The sequence below is a fragment of the Strix aluco genome, chromosome 9 (assembly GCF_031877795.1).
Source record: "Strix aluco isolate bStrAlu1 chromosome 9, bStrAlu1.hap1, whole genome shotgun sequence".
NCBI classification, from domain to species: domain Eukaryota; kingdom Metazoa; phylum Chordata; class Aves; order Strigiformes; family Strigidae; genus Strix; species Strix aluco.
Genome location: NC_133939.1, coordinates 5,227,646 through 5,252,169, shown reverse-complemented (window position 1 = coordinate 5,252,169; position 24,524 = coordinate 5,227,646). Strand labels below are relative to the sequence as shown.

Here is a 24,524-nt window from a genome sequence, read left to right as displayed (position 1 = left end):
CAAGCAGCCACCTCTGCACAGCAGGTACCTCCATTTTCTCTTCCCTCTGCAGGCTGAAGCAGAAAGGGGGACAACAGAAGTAAATAAACAATAGCAAAAGCTGAAGTTGGTCACTAGAATTTCTTACATACCCCAGTCCTAAGGAATTTTAAACTAAAATGCCTAAGGTCTTAGCTAGGTAGCCATTATCCTTGAGTAACCTACTCTGTAACAGCACCAACAGGCAAAACAAAGCCTTGTGTAAGGTCTGTGTCCACGTTGTAGAAAAATACAAGTATAGCAGCCTAAATTATAAACATCCTAAACCCATTCTGATCCTCCTCAGCAGAGCCTGCAGAGTTTTTATTACGTTAATCTCCCAATAATCTTTTGTCATGCTGACTTGTCATTTAGTCATCTGCTTTTCTGCAGTAACCAAGGTCGCCCGGACTCTTGGTAGGTGCCTTTTCAAGGACCTTTTGCCACAGCAACAGGCAGAAGAAAAAAGATCTTGCCTTTAGAAATGCTTCAGAATGCCAATGTGAACCTTGTCATTTTTGCGACAGTTCTCACTTCCAAGAGGTGGACAGAAGGCTGCTTTTCTTATGAAAACAGAAGGGTGGTCAGTGATGGCTCTTAACTCCATATGAACTTTGTACATCAAACAGCTGAAAGCTTTGCTTCATTGCTGCGAAGCAGGAACCAGAGCACTGCCTCCAACGAGGGTTTTGGTGCTTTTAAAGAAACATGCAACTCCTAATAGTGGCTTAAAAATTTAACAAGGTAGCAGTCAAGCTATCACAGCAAACAAAGCTTTGTATTTTCAGTAGTGTCTGATACACAGATACTGATTTTCTCAGTTCAGTCATTTATCCCAAACATCCAAGAATACATCAACCTTTCAAGGACAGGGGCACTTGTTCAACGTGGTAACTTCCTGCAGTCTCAAGGTAGTATTCCTGAGACAGGGCAAGACCAGGTTGTATCTGCAGGACATCCAGCTTCATGTTAAGAGCATTATCCTCTTTCCCCCTCTACACCAAATCCCACAATGCGCTGAGCCCAAATCCACACTTCAGGAAAACACAGCACTGAAAAACACGTTTCAGGTTCCCCTCTTCACTCATTCAGAACAAGATCTCAAAGAGACACACAAATAAATGAATCAGAGCACTATGGGGTTTTAAAAGCAGAACACAGGTTTATTTACAATCAAGTTCTTATGGGCAGCTGAATAAATAAAAACTTTGCCCCATATACTCTAATTCCCCTCTGCAGAAAGTGTCTGAACAAAAGGCTAGGTTAGAGAGATGCCTGTTTAGCAGCTGCCCCCTAATCGAGCCCCTCCAAAGAACATACTTCCTTAGTAAAACACTATTGGGAAAGAAGAAAATAAAGTGCAAATAAAAGGCAATAAAACGCTGGTGGCTTGTCTTGAGGCCCAGACGATGTGGAAAGGTTTGGCTGGATAAAGTTATGCCAGGTAGCTCACACCCAGCCACATCATGGTTTTGGATGCTTAAAGAGGGACAGAGCCAAGACACTGCTCCGTAGCACAGAGAGGGCTCCAGCGCAAACAGGAATATTGCACGTGTGCTCATAAGGGGGCAAGTGGCCTGGAATTGCCAGCACCAAAACAACGGATTTGGGAGTTAGCCCCACTGCTCCCCTGTGTTCTACTGACAGCCGCCAGGACAGGACGGATGAACAGAAAAAGGGACCAAATATCTATATTCTGGTACTGAAGTCACAGTATGACTACATTCCTTATCACAGCAGCACAACGGAAGTTGAACTTCTCTCTCCTCGCACCCTGTAACCAAACTGCCTGTGGAATAAAAAGATTAAAAATCTCCTATTTTGTGATACCCAAGCTGTTGAAGGGCATTTTAAGAAAAGGGTGCAGAAGCCCTGAAGAATGGACCACTGCCTTCAGAACAGGTGAAACGGGTACAAAGCGTTCACATGACAGTGCTGGAGAACCTGTCGGGATCAGAGCAGATCTGAATTGAGCTGGTAACTCAAAGGCAGAGCTGCCAGAGCCAGGGGAGACTCTTTAAAAGCTGTTCCACCACTTCAGACTGCCTACGACCTGTCCATGTTTCAGGATCTCCTCACCCCATGCCTGAACTAGGCCACAAGAACAGAACACAGGAGACAGGACACGTATTACGTCAGCATACACAGTAACTTCTTTCCAACATTTCCAACTCAGAAGTGCTGCAGATACATTTGTGTGACATGGTATTTGGCACAGCTGTCTCGTGAGGAATCCCGCTAGTATCTTCAGCTCCACATGGTGCATAGATACTGCATGTAAAGGCATGACTAAGTAGCATTCTCCATCCAGAACAGCTAATCCCTTGCTGAGTCCGAGTGCCACAGTGCAGTTACAGCCATGAGAAGTCTCTGCCTCAGGCTCCTTCTCCACTGCTTTAGAACTTTCCTCTGGAAAGTGAAGCCCATGCGCTTGTTAATATCCCAACTCCGGATGGATCTGGGCTCGGGTCTCCATTCTGTTCAGCCATGGACCAGCACCACCATCCACAGATGCGCTGGACACGGCCTTTTGCCCTCCGCCCAGTCAAAATTCAGCCCACAGGACAGCCTTATTCCCTTTGTCCACACTGACCACATGGGCACCCGCTGGCGACCATGCGACTGCGTTGATAGAAGAACTGAAATGGAAGCCAGGTATAAATTTACAAAAGAGCTGAATTCCACAACAGGGCTTAACACTGCAATGAAATATTATAGTATTCTGACTACTGAAGAAAAAGCACTCTCTCAGCTCTCAAGAGACTCCAGTGTTTAATAAGCCTAAGAGATACAGTTTCTTCAGAATATATTAAATGTACTTTATTAGAATCATATCTCAGTTTAAGTTGAACAATAACAAACCTAACCTTAATTCAATCTAGAGAATACTGCCGTGAATCCACAAAGAATCTGCATATTAAAAATTCTCACACACCAACATAAGTTGCAAAGCTGTATGACTACAATTCTTCCATAGCTCAGCAAGATTCACAAGCCAGATCCCCACTTCAGATTACACGGCCAGCTTCCCCTCACCTGTGATGCTTTGCAAGCGTCCTCTCCAACTTCCCAGTGAGCACATTCCAAACGTAGAGGGCCCCATCAGCTGAACCAGCAGCCACATAGTTACCATCAGGGCTATGAGATCAGAGAAGGTGCAGAACGTAGAGAACAATTTTCCAGTCAGCAATTTATCAGCACACATCATCATTCCACCCGCAACTTCCTCAGCAAGCAACGTGGCATTAAAGAGTCTTTTAAGAGTTATGTGTTGCCAGCTGCTAACATTGAAGAGGTGAGAGCACTTTGAAATCAGAAAGTTTCCAAGACACTGGATCAACATCTACAAACACACTCTTACTAAGAGGTAACCTTGGCCAAATCACAAACTCTACCCCAGTTTTTCTAGCTGTAAGCAGGGACAATGCAGTCAAGCACCAGGAATCACTCACTTTTGCTGGGGAAGGACTTATCAGATATCTTTCTTGTATCTGACCTTACCTGAACACAACTCTCGTCCAGTCAGAGCCACATTTGAATCCCTGGGCGCTGAAAAGTTAGAATCAGATAATTGTAAATTAACTTATAAGGAGATGGACTTCCAGGTTCTCACTAAAGAGCATCGTAAGGATTTCTACGTGGTTTGGAATAAGCTCCAGTATCCCTTTATCACAATTCACATTTCTCATACCCCTTCCTTCTCAATTGTATCTGAAGAAATTCTTTCCTTTTGGCCAAAGACTTCTAAGCCAAGCTATCTTTAAAGAGGTAAATGAAAAGATCCACCAGAGCAGATCTTTGCTGTTATACTCTAAAGAACTTTGCTACCCACGTAGAACAAAAGTTAGGAGACTTCTCTCTCCATAGAGATACTGAAAACACTCCAGCACTGAGGGCAATCCACAATCCAAAGTTCTGAAATTCATAATGTTCTTGTGGAGAACACAATCACCTGAACGTCTGCTTGACAGCACCAACCCGCAGATCAATGATCTTTAGTAGATCATCACGGGAACAGGTCAAAAGCTCTGTTCGCTCTGAGTTCAGGTCCAGAGCTGTGATTCTTCCAAGCAGCTCCAGTTCTTTTACTATGCTTTCAGTCCTAAAGACAGAAAGGAAAAAAAAGAGAAGAGAAAGAAAAAAGAAAGAGTAAACCAGGATTCAGAAGCCAAACCACTGCATCAACACTTTGACTCGTCCCAATGTGGAAGAAGAGGAGATAAAGGATCACTGGTTTATTCTCACATTTTGATTCTTTCCCAAGCTAGATCTCACCTTGTGGATTATATTTCCAGCCACTAGCTAGATACTACCTTCCTCACAGTCCCACCCTCTGAAAAGCTAAATGACATCTAGAATGGCAACTACTGACCAATGCAAAATATTTACAGGAAAGCAGACTGCCTTTTCAGAAAAGAAATGGCATCCCCCCCCAAAAAAGTCCCAAACCCAAAACACCAAACAGAATAAAAGTAGTAACAAAAGTCTCTTTCAGTGGCCTTCTGCAACTCTTCAGTCTCATTAGCTTCCAAGCTCAGAAAGAGCTCCCTAGTTCAGATTATACTCAGACAGCAATCCCATAACCATTCCTACACTATAAGCTCTCTTACAGTAGTTTTACCTGATGTCCCAGAAACGAATTTTCTTATCAAAATGTCCACTCATTACACATTGCTCAGTACATACGATGTCATTGCAGCTAGATCCTGCAAACACTGTTTTTATACCTAAAAAGGATAAACCAATGGTGACACACTGAAATTTATACTGTACAAACTGATGAAAACAGAGACAGAAAATGATCATTATACCACACACACACAGTGGCCACACAGAGCAGTGTCCGAGGAGTGCCACAGGGCAGACAAACTCTGTCTTACACTAATCCTGACTTAAGTCTTCAACAACCTCTCTGTCCTTCTCAATCTCCTTTGCTGTGGCTAATATCCCTTTAAATGCTCCCATGACAGCTGCTTTACTTCCACTTTGTATTTAGACAGCTATAATTTGCTACTGTTAAACAACATGAAACTGTCTCCTTGACCTGCGCTTGCGGTCCAGGGATCAAGGTAACCTTGAATCTCCTCTCTCAGCACAAGCAGGTTTAAGAGCCATCAACAGGAGAAAAGCCAATGAAATAAGGTGTTTCTCCCAGAGAAAGATCTGGATCCTAGCATTTCCTTAGCATTTCCTTCATTTGAGATGTTGACATTTTTGGTACATTTCCAAGAGATATTTCTATCCACCTCAGGGTTAAACACTCTGACCTGGCTTCAAGTTTTTAGTGGAAGAATAAAATACCCACCCTCAGCCTAGTAAACAAAGAACACTCATCAGAACACAGCTGCTGTTAATGTAATAGCATTAACAGTGCTTCCTGCATACACGTGATTTCTTATTCTTATTTCAGGTAACAGGCAGAAGGAATCCGATTACTTGAATAACAGAAGATGGCATGGCTGCTAGTTTTTGCTTTTTTAGATTAGCAAGTAAAATGAAATAATCTGGTTGATGTCCGTTTACATTCAGCAGATGGATGGAAGACAGAAGTTAGGTTTCCTTACAAACTTTGCTGCGGAGGTCCCAGAGCTTGAGGGTCCGGTCATGACTTCCCGAAACAATGCGTGCATTGTCCAGCAAGAACTTGGCTGACAGAACTTTACCGCTGTGACCTGTCAGGGTGTGCTGATGACGAGAGATTTACATGGTAAAATTGCACAGTTCCACTTGCTCCCTTTCCTTGTAGCTTACTAGTTCTGCTATTTAACAACTCAAAGACAATCTTAAATCGTAACTTGCATGTCTACCACGTTGCTTTGAGAAAAAAAAAATCTATTCTAGTTAAACAGAGATTAATTAACACTGAGTAGGAGCGTTAAGTGCCACAAAGTTCAGTCTGAAGCTGGGAGACACCTCTAAGGCTGCAGTTCCTCTAGCTGCTCAGGGAACTTGTGAGCTCTCTTCCTCAACACTCCATACACCTACACTTCACGGACAGATGGCAACTGCAACACAGCCTTGCAGGAGCAATGAGGAGAAGGGGTTAAAAAGCATGGTGAAAATTGTAATTATGCCTTCAGGTTTTTATAATGGCTTCTCTCAAGGATACAAGAGGGTATCTAGTCTCAACTGTTGTTACCTCTTCAAGTCTGAAAGCTGAGACAACCAGAGGTTTCAGAAAAACTCCCTACAGCAGGGGTAAGCTCTGTGGGACTAAGAACATGAACATCACTCACCTCAAACTGCTGAATATTTACATACTAAATTACAAAAGAGATAATGAATGACTGAAGTAAGAGTTGTGAAAAACCAGAGGGAAATCTTTGGCATATAGTTAAGGTTTTTTTTAAATACTCAAAAGGACTATCAAATTATACAATGCAATCTGGGCTTGGGAAATACAAAAGAAAAACCCTCAAGAATGGAAAGGAACATGAGCAAAGTTTGGAAAAAAACAAACCTGATACACAACACAAACTCTGAAAGAACAAATCATCCCATAAAGACCACTTTGCTTTAAGAAAGGACACAAACTCCAGAAAGGAGGTTCTACACTTTCACTCTGCATCTCTCTTTTGCTCTTGCTGCACCATCACCATGTACAGATATTTGCATTTAAGTAGGGAGTTTGTGGCAAAATTTACTTTGATTTCAGCTCTCCTGTCTCCTGCTTATGTGCAAGCCATGACAAATCTGTATCACACCCACTCACAACAAAGAACGCACTATCTTATCTCAGAGAACAGTGAATGCACTTGCCCAAAGCTAGTAGTCACCAAGGACACAAAAAAATTACAGGAAGATACTGTGAAGCCAGGTGGATGTTTGCAAGGATAACTAACTTTTTGTAGTGAGTAATCTGTAGTCTGCTAAACTTCTATTTACTATCATTCACATGCAATTGTAGGTCTTGCAGCCAAACAGAAGCTACAAAAGAACTGATATTCTTCACTTGCCTAAATGAGGCCTGACACCTCCACACTGAGAACTACCCAGTGAATCACAATGCAACTGTAGGCTATAACCAAGAATTGAAATGTCAGAAGATTCAGAACAAAGTAGCATCTTTCTAAAATAAAAATTGAGGAAAACTGTACATAGGAATGACAAGAAAACCCTCTTAGCTGAAAATAAACTTTTCTTTTGGTCAAATGTGAATCCTTCTTTAAACTAGAGCTAAGTGTTGGAGAAGAACGTGAGTACAAAGTAGTCGGGAGGAGAGGAAGAATCTTTCAAAAGACACTGAGAATAAAGTCACACACTTTTAGACTTCCTGCCTATAACAGCTAGGCAAAGGACTCCTTTTCAAGAATGCTGCACCTGACAAACAAAAAAAAAATCCCTCTTTGTCTTCTGCAAACCCTCCATCAGCACTCCTCTCCTTGGATTGAGGCTAAAACACTGACGTTGTTCTCCATAAACCATAAGAAGCATTTAAATTTCCACAAAGGAAGGTGGAAAGTGTATTGGGTTTATGTAGTAAGGTTTTTGTAGCCCAGGGGCTGTATTGTGAAAATAGGCAGTAACTGGAGTTTCCTGCAAGGCTGTGCAGAGACCAATACTGTATTTTAGATCTGTTAACAAAAAGAATTATCAGAAGTGTCTGTAAGTGCCCAACTTCCAAAATTGCCACATCCCTACTAGACAAAACTGGCAATACAAGACAAACAGCCTCAGTACTGCTTTGGCTTCAAGAGACTTACCCGTAATCGATTGTCATCAACTGTCCAGATTCTGCTGGCAAAGTCATTTGAAGCTGCTAAGAGGTAAGAACCCTGTGAACACAAGATTAATTTAAAGCTACTTCTGCAAGTCGATATTCAAATTAAACTCTAAAGTATTTCCAATAAATCATTAAAAGCTTATTAATGCTATATTGCCAAGGGAAAAAAAGAACAAAACCAAAAGCACAGCAGCATATACAGTAAGGAAAGCTAGTCTAACAACTTTCAAAAAGGCTATGGCTTTTTCTTCTCATCAAAATGTGTCAGTGATTTGTAGAATCATGACTATAGACGAAAGGAGTAACAGTAACGAGACCAGAAAGGACATTCTCCTTTCCCTTCTGCTGTAGTGGGGAAACAGGTTCTAGCTTACCTGCAGTTATTATGGGGTTTTTTCCTCTTTTTTGATTTTTGACAGGGAAAGAGCCCTGCATCAGCTACTCCTACTGCTTAGTAGGCCTCAGAGTGGCATTAGCCCAATTATTCCAATTTTCATTACAATTCTAACATTTTAAACCACGATTCCAAAACCTAAATCTGTCCAAGGAGACACAGATTGACTTGTTCATGGATTTAGGCTTAGGGCTCTTCCAAGTCATCCATGATGGAGAATGGACACCACAAGATTCATGCTTGCACTCCTGTCCCTCTCAAAAGACTTTCCTGAATCCTTAGAGCCTATTAGCATCTTGCCTCAGGCAGTTCTCACCTCAAATGTGTTCAAGCAGCTTGCAAAAATCAGAACTAGTCTCTCCTGCAGATTAACAGTGCCAACAAGTCTCTAATGAGCTGGTCAGTGTCCAAAGGAAGGATCCTTTTTGGTGCGTATCAATAAAGTTTAGCACAAAGAATCACCAAATAGAAGAAATGATACCATCTTTGGTCTACTGTCTATGCAGTAAAGCACCGTTATGGGAGAGGTCTCAGCAGAAAAGTCAGATCACATGTCCAGTTACAACACTCCAAGACCCCAAACTCCTTCAAGTGAGACTGTTGGATGCCGATCCCAGTCATGTCTCCAATACTGCAGGTTAACATGAACTGAACACATCACAAGCTGTCAGCAAACACTCTGCCAGCCACACCATTACTGTGCTGTGACTGGTGAGAAACTGCTGGGAGAAAAGGTCATGGAAGTGCAAGTCTTAGGATAATCAGACCTTTTACTATTCATCACAGACCTCAACAGAACACTTATGGAAATAAACTTCACAGAATTAAAGTCTAAGTGTATTTGCTTTTGTGCTGTTATGCCAGCTTTAGTGGGAAGCTGAAGACTAATTTCTTACTTTAGACAAAGCCTAGTGTATTCTACTGTAATTTTATCATAATAGCCCATGTCTGAGCTGCATATCATCTCCTGAATTGTAAAGCATTATAGGCTCCAGCATATCAAATAAAGATTTTTTTTTTTTGTACAATTTTTAACTATTTGTAGTTACTCTCCTAAGTATTTAAACTAATTTCTTAGGTAACTTTTCAAAGTGTTAGAATGGAAATTGATAGAGCACAACAATTCAGTTAACTCATTCACAATCACGAACAGTGAATATTGCACAGATACTCACAGCACTATCAAATTCTATGCTTGTAATCCCGGCGTTACTACCAGAGAGGGAACCTTTGGGCTCACACCTATCTGCACAGAGAAAGATGAACAAAATTTAAAACAATGGATTAGAACAGAAGCTGCCACAAAGCGAACTGTAACATGAGTTTGCTTAGCATCCCGCCGTACCCCAAAGCAAAAAAGTTTACCTCCCAAGACTTCCCAAAGCTTAACCCTCCGGTCCATGCCTCCTGTTGCTAGCAACCGGGAGCCAGGGCTGAACTGCACTGCGTTCACCTCCCCATCATGTGCATCCTGAGGAGTGGGAGGAACAGAACAGCCACCCAAAATGGAATTAGCACAGACCCAAAATACCACAGATTAGAAAGCTATAGAACTTAAAAGGTTACGCAGAACCACAGCTGTAGATCTTTCAGCAGTATATAGGAAACAAAGCCACAGACTGAAACTCTACTATGGTCAGTGGTGTACAAACAGCAGAAAGGCTGATCCTTATCTAAAGAAAAAAACAAAAGCACATAAAGAAAAACACTAGCAAGGTCTCAATAGTGATAATAAACTGCCAGAAGCCTTACAACACTTCATAATTTTAGGCTTTATAAGGTAAGGATTTTAAGTTACACCAGAAAAAAATTAAGGAAAGGACAGAAAACATTAAGAGGGGATATGCTGTAGAAGGAAATTAGCTTTTCATTTCGCCATCTAGAGCCAGCCGTGGAAGACGATCCAATCAGTTCATGCAACCACAGAGCACTCAAGGCAGGCTTGAGTTAGGAAAATCTGCTAGAAAACAGTGTAACAGATTAACTGCATTCATTGAGTGTATTGGTGACAATGCTACTTTAGATTGGTGATTAAGTAGTACCAGAGGTTGTTTGGGCTTAAGCAGTGGTTCCAATCTGCAGTTGCAGTGACACCCCTGCTCTCTCACAGCTTAATGTTTTGAAGCTTGAGTTGGTCACTTAACGGTGATTTTTAACCTTTTAAAACCTATGAGAATTTTAAGACTCCTTCCTTCTTTTTTCCCCCTGTTAATTTCACAGCTTTATACTACTTACCCACACAGTATTAGTACCACATTCTTAAGTCATTTGCTGCATTCCTTTTTAAGTATTTTCAGTAACTGCTCTTTCAAAATCAGTTTTTTTGGAAACTTGTATTTTTCTGGAACTTGCTGCTTGAACTTGGTCTGCCAGCTCATATTTAGGGGTCATCACACTTCAAATCTGATCTTTCTACAAGTGCAGAAGAGCCATTCAGAACAAAACTGGTCAAAGGTCTTGCCTAGAAACTATGCCCAAGAAAGATGGCTGAAGCGACTATCTCCTCCACCCTCCCAAGCCCGTTCTACTCATCTCTCCAGAAGTGAGCCTGGTCTGCTCCCTGTATCCACCAAACCTCTGGCACAGAGTCCTTGCATTCATTCCTGGAATGCTCTGCTGGACCTAGACATGTCCTTACACTCCACCTGGGCTCCAAACACAGGAGCTAAACCAGCACAGATCATCTCCAGAAGAAACATGGATTCCTATGAAATGAGCCAGGACTTTTTCCTTCTAATATTGCTGTGCTAACCGCACATCACCTCCACACTGCCACAGTCTGACGGGCTGTTCCTACTCCTGCTGCAAGATGGGGAATTGGAACGGGGCAGCATTCCCCACATTGCGGAGACTAGGGGTCAGCACAGTCTGCCGTGGTTTGCCCCTCTGTATGGGGTAGAGAGGTTGCACTGCTCTTGGAAGTTCAGATGGCATTACAGAAGACCAAAAGGTGAAAACAACATAACCTCTCACATGGTTCTTGAAAAGGTCATATATACAGATTTGTAATACCTTTTATGATGAAGTTGGCCAGGATTTACATCTATTAATCAAGTGCGCTTGCTGACACAGCCAGGAGGAGAGAGGCTGCAACACATACCAAAGCCATGAACACCTCTCTCCTCTGATGCTCCCTACTCAAGTCAGCTCCAGACTATCACTTAAGTTATGACCCTATTCTCACTTAAGGTAACATTGCTACTCCCTCTACCCCATGACTGTCACTAGAGGAGATGGTAACAGGGCAGGCTAGGAATACACAAGCCTCCATGCTGCAGTGAGCCACTCTGTTAATCTGGATGAAAAACACAAGTCATTTCATATCCATGAAATATCCATATCCAGAACTGCAGTGCCTAAGAAAGCTCAAGAGGAAAAACGAGTAGCTGCATTACAAGACAATTTACCACAGTATCTTTCATTCAGAAGGCAATGCCCTTCACAGAAGCAACACATAAAGGAGGTCTCAGCTTGAAAACTTTAGATCACACACAACAAATGCAGACACTCCACTACCAGCAGCCCCTCTTAATCAGTTCTGTTGGATGACATTCAGTGCCACAACTCCCTTCACTGTGGAGAACTGGAACTGAATTAATCCCAAACTGTCAGCAATCTCTTCCTCAATCATAGCTCTACTATGGCATGACAGAACAGGGACTGCTGGGAGCCAAGAGGGTAATGGAGTGTAATTCCCCTGTGCCCTCAGACCTTTTACTAGACATCATTGACCTCAGAAAGACAGACAACAGGCACACTGGCTCTGAGAAGCATCCGGGCTAAGAATTAAATGGGATGAACTATGCTACCAAATCAAGAATTCCTTCTTGTTTGGCAGTGTTAATCGATAAGAGTTTCAGGACATCGGTTCCCACAGATGGGAGTCACTTCCTCCAAAGACAGTAAAAGGAATGGTAAAACCAGGAATTCCTTCTATACTTACAAAGACACATATGGCAGTAGTGGGCACTCTCACTTCTTTACTGGCACCTGGATGTGGCTCTACATTATCCTGGGGAGCAGGGAACGAGGACAAAGAACGCCTCCTGAGATGAAACAAAGCAGAAAGAGTTTAAAACAAGAAGTGAATGCTGTTTCTCTTGAGTTCATCCAGATCTGTACCTGTCACTTAACTACACTGTACAGCAATTAAAAAATGGGGAAAGGAGTTTAACTTTCTTTTATCCCATCTTTCAAAAATTACATTTGTCATATAACTACATCCACTTGTGGCTTTAGGTATTTCATAGTATGCCAGATAAGATACCTGACCTCACTTTGGAGCAGTCACCTTTTTTTAATCAGAAGGAGGAGCATGGGACTGACTACAGTTGAGTTCAGCTGGAGAGACTGCAACTCCATCAGTATTGTCTAGGGAGACTCAACACCTTTGCAGCACTACATCCAGGCAGCAAAATGCTCCACTCAAAAGCTCAGGCTGTACCACTTAAGCAAAGACTGTCCACCTAATGCAGAGCTTAACTTAAAAGGACTGGCTCCACTCTGGACACTAAGCACAGAACCCAACAACTTATTTTAAATAAACCTATTAAAGGAGCAAAGTGCAGTGGAAAGTAAGAGCAAACCCCAAGTGTTCTCTCCACAAAGAGGGGCTCATTGCCTCTCTAACTGTAGACAGTTTCTAGCCAGTGCTATCAACATCTGAAATCTAATCAGGATAACGCAGCTGGGTTCCATGTTACTTCAATGGAATACAATCACATGCTGGACTAAGAGTGGATAATGTTTTTCACCTGGCAGCATCAGAAGATTGATGTCCCAAAAGGGGAGACTCAGACAGACTGGAGGGAAAGGTCAGAGGTCAGCACACGGCAAGATGGAAGAAACAGGTAGTTGAGAAGAACAAAAAAAGAAAAAAAAAAGAAAGGCAGAAGCTAGAGGAAAGGCCGAAATTATTTGTCCGTATTCCCTGCACCACCAAGATGTTGGTGTACATTGAAACCAATATACAAAACAAAGAGGTGAAAGTGTTCTAACCTACCCAAAGATATTAGTGATAGAGTCCAGAAGGCCTCCAGCTGGCTGGGAGAGTCGCTTACTGAAGGAGGGGAGGACAGGTTTAAACCTTGTGAATAGCTTCTCCACATAAAGATCAATACAAACACATGTCATAGCAACAAGTCTCTGGAAAGACTCCCTCCCCTGCAGACCCAGTCCAAAGACATAAAACACCAAAGGCAGGCATCAGTCCAAAAGTCACCAGTAACTACAACTCATAACATAATTTGTGAGTGAAGTTTCTTCAGTTTCCCTCAACCTCCACCCTGTGAATTACTGGTTTTAGATATACTAGTCTGCCAAGTCTGAAGTTTCAACCAAATTAATGTGTGCTCTCATGTAACTACCTCTTACTTTCCACTCACTGCTATTTCAGAGGAAGAAAAAGATGCATTTAAACTAGCTGAAGATTATTTTCAGCATTTCAGCTAAATACAAAATCCCAGCTATTTGCAAATTCACACTGGTATCTTGTATAGTAACAGAGGTATAATACAACAGGCACTGTAATACCCATTTTATTGTCTATTTTGTTTTTAAACCTTTGTTTTTAAGATTAAACACAGATTTTTCAGACACTAGTAATTTAGTTAAAAGATCGAAGGGAAAACAGAAACTAAAGCATGGTAACAGAGAACACAGCATATGAGTTTCACACTGTTCTGAAAGTACTAAATTGTGTTCTAGCTAAAGGCAAGTAAAAACCCTAAGTAAAATTCCCAACATTGTTCCAACTCTCTTATACCCCTTGTTCTATCTCAATGACACGGTACAAAAATCTCTTGGTCTACAAACCTGGATGTTCGGCTGACAGCTCGCACTGGAGATGTCTCCTCAGCTGTGTCAGAGGTTTCATCTGCAAGCACTTCAATATCATCATCCCTGCTGAAGTGAGAGAAAACACCTCGTTTTCAGTCGGCCAGAGCTTCCCATGGAAACCACCCATGGATATGTACGAACTGAACGGACGACACTACTCCAGGGTCAGCCCATGTCTGTGCCCAAGCCACATCTGGGTTTATTTAGCTGTAGTAACATGTAGGTAGATCCAGACAACACAAACTGTCACTGCCAGAGACACTACATTCAACATACAATGTCTGCAAACAAGTATGCTGCACCACCTAAATTTCAGTGTTTTCTTTCCAGCTGCCAATTACACTCTTCACTAACAACGGGGTTGGACTCCCCTCCCCCTGTTTACGTTGACAGGCATACTTTCTAGATGCTTTTTACTACAGGCATTTTATTTCAGCTTGCAGCACTACATACAGCATTATGACAACCTATCACATCTGAGCAAGACTTTGCTACTGAGTGAATTACATTTGCTGGAACAGTTGCAGAACAGCAAAAACATGAGTTATTGCAACCCCGAATATAGGCAATATCCTGTTTTCACAGAACTCACACAAGAGTTTGAATTTTCCTTCTTCATCCACACCAAAGACATCCTGATACTTTCTATACTGTTCTACTTCAGGTGCTGCTCCATTAAGTACGAGGGATGTTTTGATTCACTTAACTGAAGTGTTGGTGTACAACTGAACAGAAGTGTGAGGTTCCAATACATATACCATAAATTAATCCAGCTAAACTACTCAGCTAATGCTAAAAGGTTTTTCCTTATTAGTCATCATGGGCTCTGACAGTCTAGTATTTTTTCCTTCAATGATGATTTTTTCCTCCACTGCTGATTTTGCAGGACAACCTATTTTTAAACACACTCTATCAACCTGATGCTATTTGACTGAACAGGAAGTTTAATTTCAGCATTAAGTAGGAATAAACCCATTCCTGCCATCAGATAACACTCAGCTGCAAAAGAATTTAAGAGGACAGGACCATTTTTAATCTCTCGCTTCAGAATATAGCTGCACTTTAAGTTCTAAGATTTTGGAGGACACTATGTATGAAAAGGCTATGGAAAATATATACTCTGAGAGTATCAGGCTGATATTTCAATAAAACACTATCAGATTCTGCTGATAAGTTTGAGCTGTTAAAACTGTATGTAGCAAGAGAACTTCCCATGTTAACATATATTTGAAGCGAATATAAACACAAGGGCACACTCCTTTAAATACTGCAATTTTTCCCTTCAGTAAACAGCACATTTATACAGTACAAACTCTCTAAAATTATGAAATCAAAAAGAAGGAATCAAAAAAAACTGTGAAGCACAGTTTGAGTACTTCACAAAAGCTTTTTTTTTTAAACGGGCTTCTTTTTAACTTCTCAGTGTCTCATATCAGATTTATGAAACACTGAGACCATCATCCCCACCACAACAGGAAGTAAAATATTCAAGCTGTTATGCTACAGCTACCTCTGGGCTTAGCTCTAAGATAAGAAGGTCTCGCTTTGGGTAATGGATAGGAAGAAGCTTAATGGGGAAAGTGGCCACAGACATTACATTGTGTGTTTCCGCTCTCAGTGCAACATTATTTATTGAAGAGTTTAATATTCTAAGATAGTCCGTGTGCATTTACATCAAATAACGTGGACAAAAGGGATATCACTATTCTTACAAGCTGGGAAGACTGTCCTCTGGCTTGGGACTGTCCACTGGCCTGTGACACAGAGGTCAGCAGTAATCTTGTCATGGAGAGTCACACCTCAATAAGCTAAGGAAATGCAAGTATTTAAACATTTCTTAAAAAAAAGGCAAATTGTGCTAATTAGTTGTATTGTTAATTGCCATTTCAATACTCCTTCTAAATGCTACAAGCTCTCTCATACTCCCCCTATGTCTGCCCTTCCTACCTACCCCACCTTTGCGTGGGCCCTCTTCCAGAGCAGATACATGGCTCCTATCACGTGCAAGGACGTGCAGCACAGAGACCCAACGTGATTACATGATGCTACAACAAAGACAACAGATAGCAAGGAAAAGCCTGCATCCTGCTCTGACACTGTGCTCCAAAGACTGTCTCGATGCTTTCCAGGAACAATGCAGCAGGTGTAGGTTTTCTGGATTTGGCTAACACAAGTGCCAATAACCTGTCAACTTGGTGCAAAGGGCCTATAGCATCAACTGCCCACTTCAGTCAGCTGATTAAATATCACCCAGGAGCAAAAAACATAACAGCAAAAAGAACAAGAGACCAGAGAGATTTATCTCTGGCTTACCAGGAAAAGTAACTTCACATCTATCAATTTTTTCCCTACAGAATAAATCTCTCCTGGTATGGAAGCGATCAATATATTTTCATGCACCTTAACTCACTCAGTACCTGTTCTGACAGGAAATCCTTGAACATACTTGTAATCTAACACTTAAAAACACAGGCATCTCCAGAATACATTGTTTCATGATTGAAGAACTATGCTGAAAACCAAAGGCACCACATAACAAATGTTTTTATACTGAGATAATAATATATATTCACCATATGAACTATTCTTAGGACTTTCAGTCCAAGCATCTATTTTTAGTCGTAACAGAGCTCCTTATTCTGGAAGTTCAAGCAGTTACTGTACATTTTTGACTTTACACCAAAGTTTAAACACTCCTCTACATCACCAAATTTAGAAATAACAAAGATACCATTTATCATGCATCTGCCTAAAATTGAAGCATGAAGTGATGAAGGAGACTCTATAAATCAAGACTGCTTACGGTTCAACAGGCAGGGGTTCTTTGGCAGCTTCTGCTAGCTCCTTCTGCAGCCTGGCTTGTCGTCTCCTAAGAAAAAGAAAGGTTATTTAAAAAAAGTAAGTTTCCTTAATCTCATTCCAAAGTTTACCCTGCACAGTTTTGATAGGCTTCATAAGATTTAAGAAAATAAAAATCAAACCACAGCCCTAATTTTATCCTGCTTTTCAAGTTACTCAGTGCAGGAGAGGCAGTTTTCTTACTGTGAACAGCGAAGGACAAGATCAATCAAGTGAGGCAATAAGGCGAAGTGTACCTACCGCCCTTTATGACCCACATGAATGTAGATTTGCTTGGAGTGCAAAAACTTGCAAACATAATGATTATGTTAGTAAAGATAATACAAACCAGCCAAGTACTATGAGACTTGTATTATAGCTCTTAGTCTCCAAGTATCCTTAGCTGGCAAGTAAGCTGAAGCAATTCAGAATAATAAAAATTATTATTTTGCATGAAAAAAAAAAAGTACAAGCTTATTTCTGCAAGTTATACATAGCTTAGTCTCATGGCAGCTGCTCCTTTTAGTGAAATGCAAAAACCACTTAAGTTTAAGTCAAAAAAGGATAAAACTAGCAGTAGTATCAAGATGCAGTATGAACAAGGGATGTCCAAATCTAATACCAGCAAAAAAACCAAACCACAGTTTCTATCTGATTTCTGATCTTCAGGCCATAGTTAAATGTTGCTCAAGAAACAAAAGAACATGTTTTATTCATTTAAAAGACAGGAATGTTTTCACAAAGCATCTGTCTGTGTCAGCCAGAAGGAAGAACACAAAGTTCTGGACTCTCATTGTGTTGTGCAAGAATACAGAGATATCAGAGATCAAAACTAAATCTGGTTTTATTCTATCACTCCTAAGTATTCAAAAATATATTGGGAAGTAGTTTATCAAAGGCCATCAGTCTCACCTTGAATCCTTTTCATTTTCTGCATTCAAACGATTGGCTTCTTGTGCTTTCTCTGCCATCCAACGTGAGACCAGCTCCTGGTTGTCTTCAGTAGTTTTCCTTAGTTTCTCCTCCAAGGCATTGAAGGTGATCTGGAGAGCATCATACTCATCTTTCAGTGTCTGATTAGCTCGCTCAAGATCTTGCAGTTTGCTACGCAATTCCTGGCACTCTGTTTCTAGTTCAGAGATCTTCTGCAAATACTCGGCAATCCTGGAATGGCAACAAAATAGACAAAACAATAAGGATCTCCTTTGGGAGCTATACCATCTTCTTTGTGCTCTTTATACAATGCCTAACAAAGGCATTTTTTGCCCATGGCTAGGACTTCTAGAGAATATTATAACACTAATAAATAACTCAACCAGAAGTCTGGGTCTCATACCAACCACACAGACAAAACAGTTCTTACTCACTTTGCTTCATTCATCTGCATCTCTTTGTCCTTCTGCTGCATTTGGTTATTCAGATCAATTACAGACTGGGCCAACTAGGGAGAGGAGAAAATTACATTACAAAATGCAGGGATGCCAGCTGGATAATGCACACTAAGCAGCAACCAGTGAGAGTATAGACCAATCTATTATTACAAGCATGAAGCCTCACAGGTCTTTTACAGCTTTCTATACAGATCTTTTACTGTCCCTATTACACAGGTCATTGAATCAGGGAATCCACTTTCAGAAATGAGTTATCAAAAAGTTACTGTCCTTTGGTATCTCACTCCCTTCCCTCAAAAAGTTTCTTTATTCAAGTCACATTAAACAATGTATATTAGGAAGAAATTCTATTTTTTAAAGTTGTGAAAAAAACAATTCAGAAACTAAAATTTGCCAAGTAAACCAACAAATGAGTGCTAACAACCAAGCAGTAAATCTTCCTGTTACAGCCAGGACAGCCATTACAGGAGACGTGTGTGGTTCACATATTGTAAACGCAGGTTTCATGAAGATTTTTCCAACAAAGAAAGTTGCTGGTGGAGTCTCTGCAGTGCACAGGAAATAGAGGGGCAGAGGCCAACAATAATGAGCGGCTGCTGCCAGCTCACAGTTCCCTAGGCAGTGAGCAGCAGCAAGCCCCGCAGCACGGAGAGCCTTGGCTGCCCAGGGAGAAGGAAGACCGAGTTCTGAGAAGAGTGCCTCCTGGGTAGATGGCTTAGGGTATCAGGCTGGGGGAGAAGAAGGAATTTGCAGTGCTTTGACTAGTTAGTGCACATCTCCTGTAGAAACTGTCTCCTCTTTGAGAAGCTCAGAATTACTGACACTGCAGCTTCACAACTCCAGTGAGGTGTGATCAAAGGAGCATGATAACATTTTCCAGGTCATTCCCACCTTTTCCCTATAAGTCCACAGTACCATGCAGGTACTAGCTCCTGGACTCATTCAATCCACTGCAGTGAGTTTTAAAAACCCAAACCCTGATGAAGCCTCCACACCTTCCCGTAAAAAAAAAAAAAAGAGAGATAGCAGCTTTTCCTCCCTTCCAGGCACAAGCCTCATAGCTTAGGGGACTCCTGGGTTCCCTACTGCATCTACATGGCAGAACAAGTACTCCCTTTTCAGTCTAACACCATGGCACTTTCAGCCTGTGCTAGTGCTTGTTCTGTCCACTTTTTTTAGAGCAGTGGTCCTATGAAGTGAGACAAATGAAACCACACACAGCCACCTATTCTCTCATTCAAAGTCTTTTCAATGTAGAACTAGTGGTCAGGTGCAGCTCTAATCTGGATCAGTTCTTTCTTCCTCTAATAAACACAGTTAAAAACCTAATAATGAAACACAAAATGAAGCAGTTCTTAAAAATCATGCTATGCTGACAACGTAAGCTCTTATCTCCTCCCCGTCAAAGACTAACCATCTCTGGTTTATTTTAATCATCAACATGGGGAGCTTAAAAAGACTGTACATGAAATGAGGAAAAAATGATGATGAGTAAGCTTTGTAAAATTAAGGTCACGTTCACAAAGGGCCACATACAGACCATACAGAACACAAGAGGACTTTCTAACCTCGCCACGCTTCTTATGCAGCTCTGTCAGCTCCTCTTGATGCTTTATCTTCAGCTGTGCCAGCTCCTGCAGCTGAGCATCATTCCATGTGCCATCATGTCCTGGACTGGAGTTTGAGAGAGAGGAAGAAGAGATGTCACAAACAAGAATCCAATTGCTTTGACAGTTAGTCTCAGAACATTACCTCCCTTGGATTTTCTATACTACATCAGAGTCATTCATAATGAACTAAACCACAGCTAGCTCCCCCACACCACACTTCTCACCAAACAAAATGCCATTATATAATACCGGAAAATTAAATTTACTGAGGACTCAATTCACCTTTTTGTACATTTCTAAACAGAATTCAAACTCAAATGAAAGATAACTAGCCTTTGCTTAAATTCGCATGAAAATAACTGAGTCCTAAAAGTACACTCTCCAAATTCTGGAAGAATTACAAATATTTTGCCACCTCAAATTTGTTCTGGAGGGAGCTGGTGGACCTTGAAGATGCTAGATATCTGGAGAGAGCATAATACAGGACACAGAACCAAAAGCCAGGAGACCAAGGGTATGTTCCCAGGCCCTTGGATCTATAGTCCCAGGTGTTGCAAGTTGCTTCTCCATTGTTCCAACAATGTTCTAGCCTCTTATTGTGTAAAGGTTTTGGGGTATTTTTTCACTGCGTTTTACAACATGGTGGTACTGTGACATAAACTGGAATTTTTACACACCAGAAGAACACACGTATCACCCCTCAAACAGCTATGATTGTAACATTTAGCACTCATGTCTCTGAAAGCACAGAGACAGGAACAGAAGTCAAGTTTTTAAAAGCATATACGCACACATACATATCACACACACAGACTTGGAGCAAGTTAGCAGTTATATTTTAAATTACAGCTTTTAAAAATAATAATTTTAAGTTCTTCACCATTACACCACACAAACAGAACAAGGTAATTGGAAGTATCTGTTTCTGCAGTCACTCTGTGTTATAACAGTCCAGTGGGAAATAGATAACGCGTTCAGAAGGTGAAAGGTCTCACAGTGATATCAGTAACTTAATGCTCTTCTCAAAGACAACCAACAAACAAACACCACCTCACTGAACTAACACTGTACTAGAAGACACTGCATTTCCCCAAACTGTCCAAACAGATAGGAAGCCAAGTACTGTGGTAATATCCAACATGTCCTATAACTCTGGCCATGCATACCTCTATAGCCAGAATTACATATTCCTCCTTGACCTTAAGATAAGTAAAAACATTTTTCCTCAGCTGTCTAGGATTATGGAGTTCATTCTGTTTCAAAAAACTCTCATATACTGAGGACAGTATCAGAGTTCAGCTTAGTATTTACTTTGAAGATGCTGTTTCTGTGCATTTGTCATCCTCATTTACTCCAGCCTCATCTCAGAGTAGGTGTTCAACCAGAATCAAATTCCCATAAACTACAGATGGTTCAAGACAACTGCAGTCATCAGAAAGCTATTGAGAACTTTCACATGGGTGTTAACTCCAGCCTGCTGGCCAAACACTGACACTTTCGCTGCAATTCCTGCAAAATCAGGAGTTCTTCTTTCATTACTGATAACAGTACACAATAGCCTTAACTATATTTGGTTTGTACCCCAATTAGACACACACATACGGTTTTGCATTATATTGCAAAAAGAGCTTCAACAGAATAGGCAACTCCCACAGAAGTAGGAAATTCTGAGCTACTTAGCTCTGCCTTTTCTTCAGTTACACCAAGAGCAGAACCTAACAGCCTTTCCCTGCTAGTATTTACATGCTGCCCAAAGGACACACTGCTAGCATATTGGTTTGCTGTGGATTCAAATGCCAACGGAATACGCAGCATGACCCCTGCCTACATCACTAGAGTGCTATTCCCAGGTTAGAGAGGAAGTTTCCTGAAAAAATCCTGCTAAAAGCAAGACGACACATTCTATTTAGCATATGGTGCTTATTTAGGGCTGACACTTCACAATCATGACTTTCTCCACTCTCCCCTTCTATGTGATAAGACAGATGGAAAGAAACTAAGACATCAGTTTCTTCCTGCACTGCAATACTCATAAGACTGAATAATTTCAAGAATCGTATCATAATCATTAGGAACTAACACCAGACAAGCATTATAAGCATTACAAGGCAAACAGAGCAGAAGTAGAAGCTCATGCTAGTCCGCCTCCATACCTTGAGTTTGTGATAATTTGTCCAAAACTTTGTCAGATCTTTCTGCACTACATTCTGTAAACATATAGTAATTTTATTTCATGTTTATAGAGTTTGTCATGATTTATTTTTAGTTCAACAGATTTCCCAGTTCACTTTATTCCAAGTTACTGTAGTAACCTAGAAGTTGTTTGTGTAAAGCATCAAACAATGGTTGAGGTTACAGCGTGCCTGACAGCTGACTGACAGAAAAGGAATTTTAAATACCTGATCTCATGTCTGCTCTGCATGTCATATTTTTCTGCTTGAAGCTTATCAGCCAGCACCGCATGAAGATCCGACTTCTCTAGTAGCTTGTTATCTGAAAGGGCAAAAAGTACAATTGAGAAGATAACCCAAAAGCAAAACCAGATTTCCACCCTCTTCTACCAGCTAAAATCTAGTATCTTTAATTATTCTGGCACAACCAAACATTATGTAAGTCTCCACATTAGTGTGCACTCTTTGATGTCAGCAGGCTAAGGCAGTATTCAGCTACAACTCCAAGAATTCCTCATTAGTTCAGATGCTGTGGGACTGGTCTTACGAAAGTTTAATAGAGACTTCTCAAGTGTATTCCTATCTACTAAAACCAGAGTTCAAAGGTCAAACTCTTTATAGCCCCTCAAGTGATAGCAAGAAGAAAAACAGACCTGCCAGAGAACTGGTCACATCCAACACTGCAGAGTCGTGCTGAGGTTTATTTGCTTTTCCCCCTATAACATACAGCACCTCAGCATGTGAGCCAGCAGCTGTTAGGTGACCCCCACTTCCATCTGCTCCCAACACAGCTGAGGCAGGAGAAGGACGGGCAACTAAGAGCTGAACAGAAAGTGCTGGTCCCTGAATAGCTCCAAATTTTACAGCTAGCTCGTGAACACAGTCAATAGCACTATTGTTCTCAATTCCACAAACATCTGAGCTGAAACTGTGCAGACAATTTAGACATTCAATCACTGCCCACAGCACAAACTCGGCTGAGCCAACTGAGAGAAGCAACTACTTATTTTCCTCAATTATGTAGAAGGCCCAACTTTTCTCAGTTCTAACAAATATCTCCCAACCAGTCTTCTGAGAATGACATACGCGAGGCCTCAGCGGCCCTTTACCACCGCGTCTTCCGAGGAGGTGAGGGAGAGGAAAGCGCCTCACGGCCTCGACCCCGCCGGGGCAGCGGCGCCGCCACGGCCCACTTACACTGCCCGATGATCTCCTCGAAGGCCTGCCGCTGCAGCCGGTCCCGCCGCCGTAGCTCCGCCGCGATGTGCCGCTTCCAGGGGGGGAAACCGGCGGCGCGCAGCCCCGACGCCATCTCCGCGGCGCGGCGGGAAGGGGCAGCGGGGGCGAGCGCCGCCCGGGCCGCGGCCCGCGAAGGGCGGCCGAAGGGAGGGGGAGGCGGGCAGGAGCGCCGGGAGGCGGCGGGAGGCCAGTGTCCGGCCCGCGGCGGGGCGAGTGCGGCGGCGAGGAGCGCCCTCTCAGAGCCGGCGCTCGGCCGGCGCGGCCCGCAGCCGCCGCCCCACGCCCGCCATGGCGCTGCGGCCGCGCTCTGTCAGGGGCCCTCGCCCCTCAGCGGCGCACCGCAACGGCGACAGCGGCTGCCCCGCCGCTGCCTGGCGCCGCCCTCTCGCCCGCCTCCGGTGCCGTTGGCCACACCACCCTTCTCCCCGGTGCCAGGCAGCACCGCAGCGAGGTAGCAGTGCGAGCGCGAGGTCGGCCTCCACCGCCGGGTAGGCAGACGCCCTTCAGAGGAAAGGGGGCCTCACGCCACGCCATCTTGTATCCCCCACCGGAAGCGCATCCGCCCACTGCCGCCATCTTGAGAGCGGCGAGCTCCGCCATCCACCCCGTGCCGCCATCTTAAGAGGGCGCTACCCGCCCTGCCACAGGCGCATGTGCGCAGCCTAGGTCGTCCCTCAGGCGGCGGTGGCGGCTGCTGTAGGGAGCGACCGCTGCGCTTGGGGCGCGAAAAAAAGAAATCTTCGCCGACGCTGGGCTGTCTCCGCGGGAGAGTACGGGCCCTGCCATGCCGGCCGAAATAAGTACCGACAGCTGCGTTAGCGAGGGGGGCACCAGTGTCCGGTCGGTGCCTAGGGCAGCCCCGCTCCCGCCCTTCCCGGCAGCCGGTAGCACCTGCTCCGGGGAGACACCGAAAGCCTCTCTGCCCCCGTGGCTGGGGCTGCTCCCAGCGCGGACAGGGCTGCCTGTGGCTTTGGGCAGGGCCCGGGAGTGGGGTTCTTCAAGTATTGACCACTCAGTCCCTCTGAACTGAACCGAAAGGAAGCGGCTAAACGTCTGGAGCCCTGAAAGCACGGCCCTAACCGAGGTCACCCGTCTGGAAGAAATCCTGGCTTGCTCTTTGAAGCCTGTATAGCTTCCCTTCCTCCCGTGTACGTCTGATGGGATGAATCTGGGAATTCAAGTCGACTCAAAGAAATTGATATGATTAACACAACTTTATCTTTTCCAGTGACTGGAATGCAGAGAGTGCCAGAGGTTTACTAGGAGCTCCTGATACTTCAGATTTCTAAAAGGGGGGATGAA

At 42.8% G+C, this 24,524-nt stretch overlaps 1 protein-coding gene and 2 non-coding genes across 8 annotated transcripts; all 3 read right to left on the bottom strand.

Annotated features, from left to right (window-relative positions):
* Positions 1 to 1,157: 1,157 nt before the first annotated feature.
* ATG16L1 (autophagy related 16 like 1) lies at positions 1,158 to 23,797 on the bottom strand. Of its 6 annotated transcripts, none has more exons than XM_074833548.1 (19): positions 23,181 to 23,797; positions 22,212 to 22,305; positions 19,771 to 19,876; positions 18,179 to 18,252; positions 17,724 to 17,975; positions 16,777 to 16,842; positions 13,950 to 14,039; positions 13,138 to 13,194; positions 12,890 to 12,937; positions 12,079 to 12,181; positions 9,501 to 9,606; positions 9,311 to 9,381; positions 7,722 to 7,793; positions 5,583 to 5,703; positions 4,640 to 4,745; positions 3,971 to 4,120; positions 3,520 to 3,567; positions 3,055 to 3,156; positions 1,158 to 2,657 (listed from the first exon to the last, which is right to left on the bottom strand). In XM_074833548.1, the coding sequence occupies exons 1-19, from the start codon at positions 23,293 to 23,295 to the stop codon at positions 2,564 to 2,566; spliced, it is 1,875 nt and encodes a 624-aa protein (XP_074689649.1). In that variant the 5' UTR covers positions 23,296 to 23,797; the 3' UTR covers positions 1,158 to 2,563. The 6 variants fall into 6 exon arrangements, with proteins under 6 accessions (XP_074689649.1, XP_074689650.1, XP_074689651.1 ...); XM_074833549.1 differs by having other exon boundaries at positions 13,950 to 14,036; XM_074833550.1 differs by lacking the exon at positions 12,890 to 12,937 and having other exon boundaries at positions 23,181 to 23,796.
* Positions 8,662 to 8,924, bottom strand: LOC141927510 (small Cajal body-specific RNA 6). Its single transcript, XR_012624469.1, has one exon.
* LOC141927509 (small Cajal body-specific RNA 6) lies at positions 11,598 to 11,868 on the bottom strand. Its single transcript, XR_012624468.1, has one exon.
* Positions 23,798 to 24,524: the final 727 nt, after the last annotated feature.